The following is a 14,452-nucleotide window of genomic DNA, read 5'->3' as shown; positions in this document are numbered from 1 at the left end:
TTGAAACACTGAAACCATTTATTCTTGGCTCGAAATCCACTAATCAAATCATCATATTTCACTCAAAATCTAAAATTTTCAAACTTTTCAAAAACATTCACCAAAATTTTCCAAATTCTAAACAGTTCAAATCCCTTCCCCATTCTTGATCCATTCTAAACACCAAATCATTTGAGTAAAAAATGAACACCTGAAAGTTTTAGTCGCTTTCATAATTTACACTTTGAGTAATAATTTACATCATCTAATAGCATAGTTGATCATGAAAAGCATAACCAAATCCTGTTTCTCATGCTCACTGCAATGAAGTCTAAAAGAAAGAAAACACAAGTTGAACTGAAACTTGTTCAGCATCTCTGGTTTCTTGCATCCAATATACCACTAAATTTAAAAATCCAAAAGCCAACCAAAGACCATGAAAGTTTAAGGAGTACAAGGTGTAGTATAAGCCCAACTATAGACACTATAAAGTATAAACCAACCCTATAAAGAGTTCCAAAGTTTGGGGAAGAAGCAAAAGAAAATAGACAGAAGCAGTATTGTAAATGTAAACCAAACTTCATCTTCCATCAGAGGAATTAAAAGAATTAGCAAATCCAAATGGCCTAGTTGGTATGCTAGACTGTGTATTTTCTCCACTGGTAAGCATTGATGAAGAGGTTGATCCATCAAAGGTGTTCCTTCCTCCAAGAGCCTGCCACTTACTGAGTGCTTGTGGCAATGTCATATCCAAGTCAATGCCATAAACATCTTCATCATCTGTCTCAGAAGGCTTCCAAATCTCCACAAGAGGGGCTAGGACATTCACCACATGGCTCATGTCTGGACGCTGGTGAGGTTCTCTTGCACAACAGTGACCAGCCAACTCAGCCACAGTCCTGCAACTGGGCAAGGCCTCCTCATCAACACACATTATGGGGTCAACAATCTTGCCAAAAGAGTCCTTGTTCAGTAGCATCCTCCTGAACCATGTAACAAGGTGGACATTCTCTTCTGGTTGGCTGTTGTCAATTGCTCTCCTTCCTGTTAGCATCTCCATCAGAATCACTCCATAGCTGTAAACATCAACCTTTGTTGTAACTCGTCCAGTCACTGCCAGTGATACCATTTTAGTTAGCAAGGAATTGGACAAAAAGGAGGAAAAACTACCTCTGATATAATGTCATGAACTACAGATTCTAAAAAACAGTGTAATTGGCCTATTAATATGAAGCAATAATGTACACAGTTGTAGATAAAGCATGGCACAGACATTGTAATCTGTAAAGGGAAAATAATGCTTTAAGAATATGTACTTTTTGTCATACCAATTTTAAAAAGTCTGTGAATTTAGTCTTTTCTAATACTAAAACTTAATATCTAGTAACGTTCTTAATGATCAGAGTTGGAAAACAACCAAATTCATATATTTGTTCTAGAGTTTATGGAATAATTCACTAATTTAAAAGTACAATAACTAATACAAGGATGAAAGAATACACAAACAAATCATGTTCCTCTTTCTATATGTGCCGCTAACACCATGAAGAATACACATTCTAATGATCATTGTTGAAGAAAAAAAAACACAATGTGATTAGGCTGTATAGGATTGCAAATCAAACAAAATATTTCAATGGTTTTTAGAAAGCACACAGAAAAAATAAACAAAAGAATTTTAAGTCTTTTTGTTGTCTTCATATGCTAACATTTAATAAACAATGTCATCATTCTCAATGCAGTTGTTTCCAGACAAAACTTGAGAAAAAAGTCATAGTAGTTAGACTTTTGCAATCAATCTTTTCCTCCATAGCTTATTCATTAACTCCAGGGGTTCATATGAGAGACACTACAGTAGAAACCTATAGCACAATAAGTGCCTACATGTTGCAGATTCATCATCCATTCTTAAAGTATATGACAATGCTGGATAAGAAAATTTCACATATGACAAGCAGAACAAATAGTTCTCCCCTAAATTTTTTTCAGATGTGTTAACTGTATGAAAACAAAATTTTCAAAAGCAATTTAAATTTGTACCTGCATACTCTGGAGCCAAATATCCAAAAGTACCAGCAAGCCTAGTTTCAAATGAGGTCTGTCCTTCTGGGGCAAGCCGAACCAATCCAAAGTCTGAGACTTTGGCCCGCATATCATCCCCAAGCAAGATGTTTGATGGTTTTAGATCCCTATGGATAAAAATTTGTTGGGCCAAACCGTGAAGATATTCAACACCTCTAGCAACATCCAAGGCAATGGAGAGCCTTCTCTTCCAATCCAGTGGTTGTATCCCTTCTTCTTTCCAGTCAAATAAATGTTTACTGAGAGGACCCTGAGGCATGTATTCATACACAAGAAGCTTCTCATGTCCATCCAAGCAGTGGCCTTCTAGTGCAACCAGATGTCTGTGTCGAACCTTAGTAAGTACTGCAATTTCAGACTCAAACTCTCCCAGCCCCTTCTCACCCATCATTCCAGATTCCATCCTTTTCACTGCAATTTTTGTTCCATCGTACAATTCCCCTTTGTATACAGTGCCAAAACCACCTCTCCCCAATATATTTCCCTGACTGAAATTGTTTGTAACTTGTCTCAAAACTTGGATTGAAATGACCATACTACCAGCCTCCACATGTTGAATACTACTAGCTGGACTGAGAGCACTAATTCCTCCTCCACCACCACCTCCACCACCACTAACACCAGCATCTGCAACACTTATCTTCAGACCATTTCCATCTCCAGAATAACGAGGATGTATCACTATTGCACTAGGACTTTGAACTTTGCCTGCGCGCTTACGTTTTCTACTATACATAAGAAATATGAAAGCCCCTAAACCAAGTAAACTGACACCTCCCAACACAGTGCCAACAATTGCTCCAGTATTATTTTTCGTAACTTGACCTCCAGATTTACCCGGAGAACTGGAGTCTGGTGGGGCTTGAGGTTTATCCTTTCCAATATCAGGATTCCCATCAGTTTTAACAGCTACACCCCCACGAAAAGACGGCACCTTTCCGAGCAATTGATTGTTGGAGACATCCAATTCTACCAAAAGAGGCATGCTGGTGAGTTGACTTGGTATGGTACCAGTGAGGCTATTGCCTCCAAGAAGCAACTTTGTCACAGATGTAAGCAAAGCAAAACTGGGAGAAATGTTGCCAGAGAGATTCATGTTCTGCAAGTTAATGACGGAAACGTTACCATTTGCACAAACAATCCCCAACCATCTTTGACCACAAGGGTCATTCCCCTTCCAACTTTCAGCAAGTCTTAGAGGATATCCAAAAGGTTCAACAACAGAAAGTAAAGCATCCACAAGAGGACTGCATGGCTTACCAGCCTCCATTGTGCAAAAACTATTGATCCCCTTCTCTAAATCATTATCAACCTGCACTCCATTTCTGAACAAGGGAGGAGAGCCTTGAAGTAAGTTATTGGTCAAATTCACTACTTTAAGTGCAGGAAGAGCAGTAAGAGAGGGTGGAACAACCCCAGTTAACTGGTTATCCCTAAAGCTCACATCATATAGTTGATCATGTTTTGACAAGTCCGGTATAGGACCTGTGAACGAGTTACCATGCACCCAAATTTGTTTCAAATATGTCATGCTCTTTAGCACATCAAGGGTACCATTGAGTTTACTACTACTTTTCTGACCATTCAACCATAGTGTCTCCACAGAACTCCCAGAAAGGGTTGCAGGCAACCCTCCTTCAAGAGAATTAAAACTCAAGGCAAGAGAAACCAAACCTGGGAAGGGACCATCTTTACCAAAAAAATCAGGGATTTTCCCCACAAAGCCAGCATTGATTGCAGAGAAACTCCTGAGAGCCACACATTCCTTGAGGCTATCAGGAATCCCCCACTGTGAAAAAGGGTTGTAGCCAATGCTCACAGACTGCAAATTGGTCATGCCGGTGAAGAAATCACCCGGAAAGGATTGGAAATTGTTGTTGTGGATGAGCAGAACCTCAAGGGACTTTGGCATGTTAGGAAATGGCCCAGTGAAGTTATTGCTCATGCACTCAAACCGTGTCAACTCCGAGAGCTGCCCCAGTTCCTTTGGCAGAGAACCCTGCAAACTCTGTCCCCCAATTTGAATTGCAGTGACCCTCTTCATGGCGCTGCACTGAACGTGCTTCCATTTACACACATCCGGGTCATTCCATTGAAGACCATCCGATTCTTTGACGGCCTTCTTCAACATGTTCATCACAACATCATCTTGACACCACGCACACTCAAACCCCACAAAAAACAACAACCCAACAACCCAAGAAACAAAACCCATATGATCACGATGCGATTCCCACGCGATTCTCAACGTCACGGGAAATCGCAGACAAAAATGGCGACGATGACTCAAAAAATGTAGACGTTACCGTGATTTCGCGTTGTGATCACTCCAAAAACCTTGATGCTGCACCCACCAGAATCACGTTCTTGGACTGTTTCTCAAAAACCTCGACGCTGCACCCACCCAGAATCACGTTCTTGGACTGTCCTCCAAAACCTGGCACACTCTCACAGAAAGCGCAAGAGGGTGGCGAAGATTCGCAGCAATGGAGAGACAACAAAAGGGAGAAAAACCCAGAAGAAAAAAAACGATCTTTTTTTTCTTTCTCTCTATTCTCTGTGATCACAGTCACTCACACAGCATTGTGCACTCGATAAAAAGATACCCCGAAAGGAAAGAAAGGGAATTTTGGTTTAGAATGTGACAAAAAGCTGGAAAAAAGATTCGGGGTGGGAAAGAATTGGAATATAAATGAAGGGTGGAAGAAAGAGCGAATAAGAAGAAAGAAGAGAAAGAAGAGTTTAAGGTGTGTGACAGAGAACAGAACATACCATGAACATGAAGAAGAACACGAATGAATGAACATGCGTGTGGGACCCAGTTTCCTCGAATCGGTGTTTTTGTAGGTAACGCCTTCACGTTGAGGTGTAGTAAATAGTTTAGGATGAGTTAAGTAGAGCGTGTTTTTTTGGTGGGTTGGTGTTTCGTGAGTTGGAATTTTAAATACGGTTTTTAATTTTAATCCATTTTCTCCAACAAACATATCCTAGAGCCACCAACTTTTCTTTTTTTCATAAATGTTTTTTTTTCAATATTTTTTATTATAATTTATATTCTTCCGCCCTTGCATCAACTCAAATGGTTACCAGAGTCTTACACACTTTTTTTAAATGACGTATCGGACATACGTATAGGTGTCGACACTTGTAGGACACTTATCGGTTAAGTATTCAATTCAAAAAATATTTGTTGGATTTTTGAAAAATTCTACCACTGTTCTATCACAATTTTAAAATGTATAAATACAATAATTTTTAAAAACTCATTTTTTTTTGTATAAATTTGTATTATGATTTATAAAAATAAGGGGAACAAATTCTTTTGAATCAGTCATGAAAAATATCATCCTGCTCTCAAAAGAATTTGAAATATACTTTTACACATAAATATTATTTATTTTCAATTTATATAATTCAAAATTATATAATTTATAAATCCGTGTCTTGTGTCCTACATTTTAGATATTATATATCTCTATGTCAGTACCTGTATCCGTATCTATGCTACATAGGTTCCAATTTTAACACTCATATTTCTTTTTCTCATTTATCTTCAAATCAATTTATATTTATTGTTATTCTTGTTTTGTGTGAACGAGGTTGCGAAACGGAAACAAAAGAAACTGATGTTTTGTTCGTTACACAGTAACTGTAATTTAGTTTATTAAACAAATTTAAATGGATTCATGATTTCAATTTTTGATTAATGGTTTATCAGTATATTTTTCTCTTTCAATCAAAATTACTTTAATTAGTTGATTGATACAAAGAAAACCAATGATTCACTATTATAACAAACGTTGAACTTCTATAAACGAGAAAGAAGGAAAAAAGAAAAATCATAGTTAAGAGATTTGGAGAGAAGATTAAAAAAATATGTCACGAGATTTGTTTCCATTATTTTTATTCTGTTGAAATGTTATGGAAATTATTATTTTGATCTTGTAGTTATGTAGTTAAATTGTAGTGGAATTGTTTTTTTTTTTTAATACTATTGAAGTATTGCTTTGTATGTAGTGATTATATTTTCAGGTTAATTTTAATTTATAATGCTTAGAAAATGAAAAGTTATAATTGTATAAGAGTTAAATATGTTTTTTTTATATAATTTTATAATTTTAGTTCTTCTAAATACTTATAATATTGAAATGGATTATTGTTTTATGTGAACTTATATTTATAATATTATAATATTTATGAGGATTGTAATTTTTTTATAATTGGGTGTATGTTATTTTATATTTATTAACTAATTCATTAATTAATTCTACTAAAATATTCATGATTAAATAAGTTACTTTATCATTTCAAAATTTATCAATTAAAAATTGATTTAGAAGTTAGTTTTTTCAAATTCAACTATAACATTCTTCGAGGATGATGATTTTCTGTTCTCCACCATGTTTTTTGGCAATTTTTAATGGTAACATTTTCTCCCTCTTTTTCTTCTTATTTTGATTCTCTCTTCAATGCTAAAGAAATTGGATTTGAATTGTTAAAAATGGTGTATTAAAGTTTTGATCTAGTCTACAAATAAAGGAAAAATTAGTATTAGTGAAACTCTTTTATTTCCTTAAGAAAGCTTGTTACAAGGAAAGTTTTTAGTCTTTTTTGGAAATTTGAAATTGGAAATGTTATTTTCCTATGTTTAGTTTATGCTTTTAAAAACATAACATTTCAAGGAAACTATGGTTTCCCATAATGTTTTTTACTCAAGTTTTTCACCAAACAGAGAATGTAAATTCTAACCTTTTTAAATTGAAATTTTAATGCAAAAATAATTATACATGTATAATATAATATGTTTCTATGTTGATTAAGTTATTTAATTTCCTTTCAAGAAAAGTTATTTAATGTGATATAATTAAAATTTATGGTAACATTGTTATGTTACTTTTTTAATATTTAAAAATATATAAATATAAATATTTTTTACAATCTAAAATTCATTATGTAATATCTCATTCCCATCTTTTCATAAACATGTATTTAGTTTTTTAAGATTTTTCTATATTCTTTCTATACCTTTATCCATTTAAATATAGTCTTTTTTACTATCCGATTGCACCTCATAAATTATTTCTCTTGTAGTGATTTCTTATTCGAGTTAGAAGCTTCTTGGAAAAAAGAGAAGTTTCAAGTAAGGAAAACTATTTTAGATTATCATAGTTAATAAATTTGGAATAGAGCATGTTCATTTGTGAAGATTTTAGTAGCATGAACCTTTGTTGCACGTTGAGTTTGAAGTGTTTGGGTTGCATGTAAGGATAAGTCGTCAGCTAAACTTGAAAAAATTTGTTGCATTTGATTCTGATGTTCTCCAATTGCATGTATAGAAGCTAAAAAAAACCTGTTGATATTACTTCTAACATTCTCTGGTTACATGTAGGAACTGAAGAACATTTGGTGCATTTGTATCTAATGTTCTATGGTTGCATGTAAAAACTGAAAAACATTTGTTACAATTATGTCTAATGTTCTCCAGTTGCATGTAGAATGAGTAACATTAGTTGTAGTGTGTATGATGTTCTTCATGATCATGTTGAGTCTGAAATCTCCATTTTTTGCGTGTGAAATTGTAGTCTCTCCTTATTTGTCTAAATCAAAGCATCCAATTTATATCAAGTTGTGAAAGTAATGTATAGTCATTTATAGTTCAAGAATGAAAAAGTCTTATGACATGATAAGAGAATATGTTTTGAAGAACATAAGGAGATAGTTTCATTTTTATATGTCTATTTTCTAGTGCATAAAGATTGTCTCAATCACTATAGTGAATGTTTCGTCTGATACCCTCGCTCAACGAAAACAAATACATTCAAGCACATGTTTTTATCTTAGTTAGTGAGATTATGGTGTGATACCTTTACTCAACGAAGGTAGATGCACTCAAGTGGAGATATCGTCTAAGTCACTTCATTGGATGTTTCATTAGTACAAAATATGAATTCTACGACTCTATAAAGATGGTTTGTAAATAGCCGTCGTTATAAGAGAGACGATGACATTTTTATAGTTTTGAGCAAAATTTCAGAATTTTTGAACCGTCATTTTATATATATATATATATGGTTTAGACATCTCTAAAATGATTTCTATTTATTTTATTTTTTTAATAAAAAATTATTTTTTCTTTAAAAATCTATTCATTATATCCTTTGTAACGTATTATCAGTACAATAGTTTTCTTTCATACAAAATATTATGTTTGGAATTATTTTTATAATTTTAATTCATTAAAATAAATGAATAAGTTTTAAGTAATAATAATACTCTGGATATAAAATAAATATTAAATCAATTAATTCCTAATCAATCAGAGTATGAATAAAATGATTTTATATTACAATCTCTAGAATGATTGTATGCATCACTCTGGTTAAGATATTTATTTAAAATTTTGTTAGAGGTCTTTTTCCATATTAATTTTATTCCTTTTACAAAATTATATATTCTAGAAATCATGTTTAATGTTATAGATACATTTGGTAACTTTTAATGTATTATTGGAAAAACACTAAATGTGATATACTGATTTCATGCTTATAACATCTATCACGAAGTTTCGATATTCAATTTTGGATATTCAATTTTCTTTTTCAATATTGTCGTTTTGAAATAATATAAATAAGTTTCAAAATAAAAGACATAATTATTAAAAAATCCCATTTTCTCGGAATAATATATTTTCATGCCCAATAATATTTTCTAATTTTTATTTTGTACTAAACATCCACAAACTTTTGGTGAAACACATAATAATTCCACCAATATATAGTTGTAAATAAAAAAAAAATATGTAACATACTATAGATTATAAAATCATGATTTTACTTTTTCTTTCAATCATCACTTATTTTGTGTTTATTGAGAGAGGTTGACCACATGTATACATTACTAAGATGAAAAATATGATGTATATTCTTCTATCTATATTGAAAAATCACACATTAATATGATGTAGAAAAATTTTATAATATGGGTAATGATATATTGTAATCCAATTTTTTTATATAATCACATTACAATCCTCAATGTTATTTTTTTATAATTTTTTTTTATGTTAGACATTACTATGTAACTTACATATCAATTAGGCTGACACCTCAAGTAACAACAATCATCTACCATCATATGATACAATCCTCAATACTCTTATTTTAATATTTTTTAATTTCATTTAATTACAAACGTAATCTTTATTATATAAACTCATCACATTAAAAAGTTATATACAACTTTAAGAGTTGTTAATGCATCATTTTCCTATCAACATATCATTCTGAAATAAGTAAATAAAAAGTTCACATTCGAATAACATTCAAATAAAAGTGATGATATATGATACATTGATAACTCTGTATCACATTACAATTGGAGGAAGAAACAACACTTCTTACTAAAGTTAAACTATCTTAAAATTATACTCTATTACATCACATCACAGTTGTAAATTGATTTCAGAGTTGTCAAAGTATCATTTTTCTTAAAAAAAACATTTAGTAATTAATACTACATGCCTATCCATCATCACTTAGGTCCTTTCTGAAATCAATTTACAAGATTTGATGAGCGTTGATCCAACCTTCGGTGTCCACGAACCGTATACTTGTCATGTTTGTGATAGTTGCTGGATCCAATTTCTTCAACCAACTCACTCTCCCTGACAAGGACGAACCAAGTCCAAAATTATCACTCTCTGCGAATGTTACTTTAGCTCTACATAAATGTAAAAAAGCAGTTTATAAGATGAGGTTTGCACTCACTTATATATCATGAAATATAATTCAACCTTATAAAATCAGTTTATAAGATGAAGTTTGCATTCACTTATATGCTATGAAATGTAACTCAACCTTATAAAACTGTCTTATAAGGTAAAGATTACACTCACTTATATACTATGAAATGTCTTAATCTTTAGTCGATGTGGAATCTCAAACACCTTTCAATGAAAAACCATGATTAATGCAAAGAAAGAAAGATTGAAGAAGAAGAAGAAGAACTTACACATTGGAAGTGGAGTTCCATGGCTGCCAACCTAGTGGTTGGACGATGGAAGACATCATAGTTTTGTAGAAAAGAACTCTGGCATAGTCTCTCCATGGTCTTCCCAAGTAAGTTTTACCAACTCCAAAGATTTTGCAGTTCTTGAAAACAAAACCATTTGAATCTTCTGGATCTGTCCTCCCTTGTGCTGTGATGAAACCTATCACTGCTTTACCTGGAAACGCTTCACGAACTGATATCATACAATTCTGAAAAAAAAAATGATTCAAATTGTAATTTTAGATCACTAAAGAATAAGTGTTTGATGAAATGCACATAAATAACCATAGAGAAACCAACATCATAACATTTTCATTATTAGGGTTAAATATGGTTTTTGTCAATGTACTTTCATTCAAAATTGTTTTTCGTCAGTGTATTTTTACTCAAAATCTCAAAATTGTTTTTCGTCCATGTCTAAACTTTAAATCCTAAGAAAATTATTGAAATTATCATTGTCAGCCTTTTTCACGTGTGAAACGGATTTTCAATATGAACAAAAATGTTCCATGCTGACTCTCATGGCTAACATGGATAATTGTTGATGAAGATATTATAATATAATCTACTCTGAAAATTTGTTTTCCGTCCGTGTCTAAACTTTAAACCCTAAGAAAATTATTGAAACTAACCATTGTCAGCCTTTTTCACGTGTGAAACGGATTTTTAATGTGAACAAAAATGTTAAAATATTTCATACCGACTCTCATAAATGACATGGATAATTACTGATGGCTGACATGGATAATTACTGATTTGTCTGCTACATGTATTAGTAAGGATTGATTCTAATAATTTCATTACTACAGATATTTAAAGTTTGAAACAGGATAAAAATATATATTTAACCTTGTTATTATTATTATTATTACCTCATGTAAAGATTGACCAGCACCAAAGATGAAATCCATAGCACCTTCAATGGTGCAAGAATTGAAGTAGTGTCTTCCTTTAACATCCCACAAAGTGTCTTGCAAACCATAGAAGCCAACTTGAAAGAATGATGTCTTGTCTCCAGTTATCATTCCAGCTAATGCAGGTGTCATGGGGTTCCCTTTCTTTGCATCATTGTAAGTATTCTGCTCAACAATGTCAAACCAAAATTACATTTTCTCATTTAAAGAAATATTTAATTATATTTACAGTCATTAATTAAGAAATTGAATGAATGAAATTTCCATTAAATGAAATACATTTATTAAAACAAACAATTAATAATCTCAACTTGATTTTTATTAATTAATGATTATTGTTATTATCATTACGTTTTGGCATAGCCCTTCCAAAATGCTTTAGAAAATACGTGTAACGAATTAAACTTCTTTAAACTTTTTTTCAGAAAAAATCTTGGGAATTAATTATATAAAATGGATATAAATTAAATATTTATAAAAACGAAGGTGGTTGTTGACGTACGTTTTTCCAGTTACCATCATAAAAACATTACCAGTCTAACTTTTTATTATTTTATTTTCTCCAATTACCAAAAAAGTCAACCTCATTAATTTGGAAAACTTAGGAAGAAATTTTGAAACTGATAATAATGGTTGTAATGACTCTTATTTTGTGTATATTTTCTAATTAAAGATGGAGATTTCCATACGAAAAATGTTTAAATAATATTAAAAAGCAAAAATGTTTATATGTAGAGGCATGATAATTAGGTTATACCAAGAGTTTTCAACATATAGTTACCATGAGACTGTTCATTATTACTCCAAAGAGATAGGGAAAATGAAATGTATAGGGAATATGTATGGACAAAATAAATAATAAAAAATGAATTGAATTGAATGAATTAAAGAAAAATAATTAATGCAATTTGTGAAACAGAAGCAGTAATTAAGAAACCGTAAGAGGCATTTATTTCTCACCCTGAAGGTTATGGCCTTGACCACAATATTGTCAGCCATGCTTAAGAATGTAGGACTCTGTGCACTTGAATCATGGTCATCCCACTCAACAATGGTGCACCTTTTTCCCACTCCTTTTAGGACTATATAAGGCTTGTCTTCAGGAATCATCACCTTCTCCCTTCAATCGACAATACAACACACATCAGATAATTTCGAATACTGATACTGATACGACACATTATTTATCTCGTAAACTCCCATATAAACCTTAATAAATGGGAGTATACTGACAAAAAGTGTTAACTTGTTATGATAGGATACTTTCTCTCGTACACTTCCACATAAACCTTAAAACATGACTGGTTGTTAAATGGGATTGTACTGACAAAAAAAAAGGATTGAACGTATCATGATACGATACTCTTTCTCGTACACCCCCATATAAACCTTAAAAAATGTCTAGTTGTTAAATGGGAGCGTGCTGACAAAAAGTATGAGCATATCATGATACGATACTCTTTCTCGTACACCCCCATATAAATCTTAAAAAATGTCTAGTTGTTAAATGGGAGCGTGCTGACAAAAAGTATGAGCATATCATGATACGATATTCTTTGTCGTCCACTCTCATATAAACCTTAAAAAAATGACAGATTGTTAAATGGGAGTGTACTGACAGAAAATATCATGATACGATACTCTCTGTTGTACATTCCCATATAAACCTTAAAAAGTGATTGATTGTTAGATGGGAGTGTAGTAGCAAAGAGTGTCTGTGTATCTGAATCCATAAATATTATTTTAATTTTAAACAGTATTTTACCTGTAGGTGCCTGAATTGACTTTGATGGAAATCCAGTTCTTGTTGTTGGAAGGGACTGAATCAATGGCAGCTTGTATCTTGGTGAAGTCTCCATGCCCAGATTGATCAACAGTAATCAACCTCTCAACAAGCACTGACTTATCATCCTGAACATGGTGATGATAATGGTGAAAATTTGCTAACACAACTTCATTAGAAGCCAAAAGAAAGAGGGTTACGAAAGAAGAGAGTGCAAGAAACATGATGAGAGAAAAACACAAGTTTCCTAGAGAATAGGGAAGGAAATTCAACTAATTTGTTGAATAATGGTTGAATGAATGGACAAATTCAAGAGAGTTTGTGCTAATGAGAGTTAGTATTTAAAGACAAATTCTTTTATGATGATGAGGACAAAGTAAGAGAATGAAAAGTTTTTATATTAAAACCAATTTCTTTAATAATTTATGATTCTAAAAAAATCACATATATGCATGAAGATCAAGAGAATATTTTTTTATATATAAATATATTTTTATACTTTAGATGATCAAAAAAATTATATTTTTTAAGTAAAAAAAAAATCAATTCTTCTGTTAGTGGCTAATAAATTATAAAATAAATGCTCCAATAATTACTATTAATATATTAATTCATTTCAATATTTATCTTCTTAATTTGTCATTTCTTTTTATTTGATTTTTTATTTATTTTTCTAACAACTTCCTTTTGTGTATATATTTTCCCTAATACGGATGCTCAATTATTTATTACTAATTAATAAAAGGGATTCTTTCTCAATATGTATTCTCACTTTTACCACATTTCTTCCAAATCAAATAATATTATATATAAATATATAACAAATACTGATTTTTTTTATAAATAGGCTAAATTGTATCTAACTTCATCTTAAATTATGTTTTCATCTCTTTTATTTTAAAATAAATGCATATTTTTCAGTTTTAATAAAATGATAAAAGATTCTTTCCAGTTTTTAAATAATATTCACCTTTTTAATTTTTATATTTAAATAAATGACACATGTTTTCCTTATTTTTTTAATAAAATTACCCTTATTTTCATTTTTTTATATTTAAAAGTAACGTATTCAATAAAATTAATAAAAATATTTAATAAAAAATAAAATGTTTCAAATATGGAAAATAAATATATTTTTTAGACTTAATTGTATATAGGTCCTTTTATATTACAAAAACTGTAATTTGGCGGTTAAATATTTTTCAAAATTTTATCCTTTATTTATTAGTTATATGTAATTTTATTCCCTGAATTTTGTTTATGCAATTTTGATATCTTAATTTTAATAATATCTAACTTTATTAAATCTTCATTTCAATTTTCAATTTGTCTATAGTTTTTTGTTACTTTATGCTTGCATAATAAGATTGAAGGGAAATACGAAATAGTTTTACTTTTTTTACTATTGCAAATTTGTTAGTAATTTAAATCTTTTTTAAACCAATATTTAAAAAAAACAGTTAGATAAATTGATTGAAGTTAGAATTAAAAGATTTTTATAGAATTAATATGTATTAAAATTATAAACAAGGTAAATATTTATTAAAAAAAATGAGATGAGAGTGTCATCTTAATAAAACGTAACAAAGGCACTGATTAATTTAAAACTATATGAACTGTGAGTATAATTTAATTTATTAAAAAT

At 31.0% G+C, this 14,452-nt stretch overlaps 2 protein-coding genes across 2 annotated transcripts; both read right to left on the bottom strand.

Annotated features, from left to right (window-relative positions):
* Positions 1–331: 331 nt before the first annotated feature.
* LOC137806141 (receptor protein kinase TMK1) lies at positions 332–4,948 on the bottom strand. The gene is made up of 2 exons (XM_068606111.2): positions 2,020–4,948; positions 332–1,092 (listed from the first exon to the last, which is right to left on the bottom strand). The coding sequence occupies exons 1-2, from the start codon at positions 4,274–4,276 to the stop codon at positions 560–562; spliced, it is 2,790 nt and encodes a 929-aa protein (XP_068462212.1). The 5' UTR covers positions 4,277–4,948; the 3' UTR covers positions 332–559.
* A 4,429-nt stretch (positions 4,949–9,377) lies between these two features.
* On the bottom strand, positions 9,378–13,118 carry LOC137805737 (putative pectinesterase 29). Its single transcript, XM_068605670.2, has 5 exons — positions 12,790–13,118; positions 11,985–12,144; positions 10,983–11,189; positions 10,072–10,319; positions 9,378–9,780 (listed from the first exon to the last, which is right to left on the bottom strand). The coding sequence occupies exons 1-5, from the start codon at positions 13,029–13,031 to the stop codon at positions 9,618–9,620; spliced, it is 1,020 nt and encodes a 339-aa protein (XP_068461771.1). The 5' UTR covers positions 13,032–13,118; the 3' UTR covers positions 9,378–9,617.
* Positions 13,119–14,452: the final 1,334 nt, after the last annotated feature.

Source organism: Phaseolus vulgaris, chromosome 3 (genome assembly GCF_051622355.1).
Source record: "Phaseolus vulgaris cultivar YP4 chromosome 3, ASM5162235v1, whole genome shotgun sequence".
Classification (NCBI taxonomy): Eukaryota; Viridiplantae; Streptophyta; class Magnoliopsida; order Fabales; family Fabaceae; genus Phaseolus; species Phaseolus vulgaris.
This window is presented reverse-complemented; position numbering and strand designations above follow the sequence as displayed.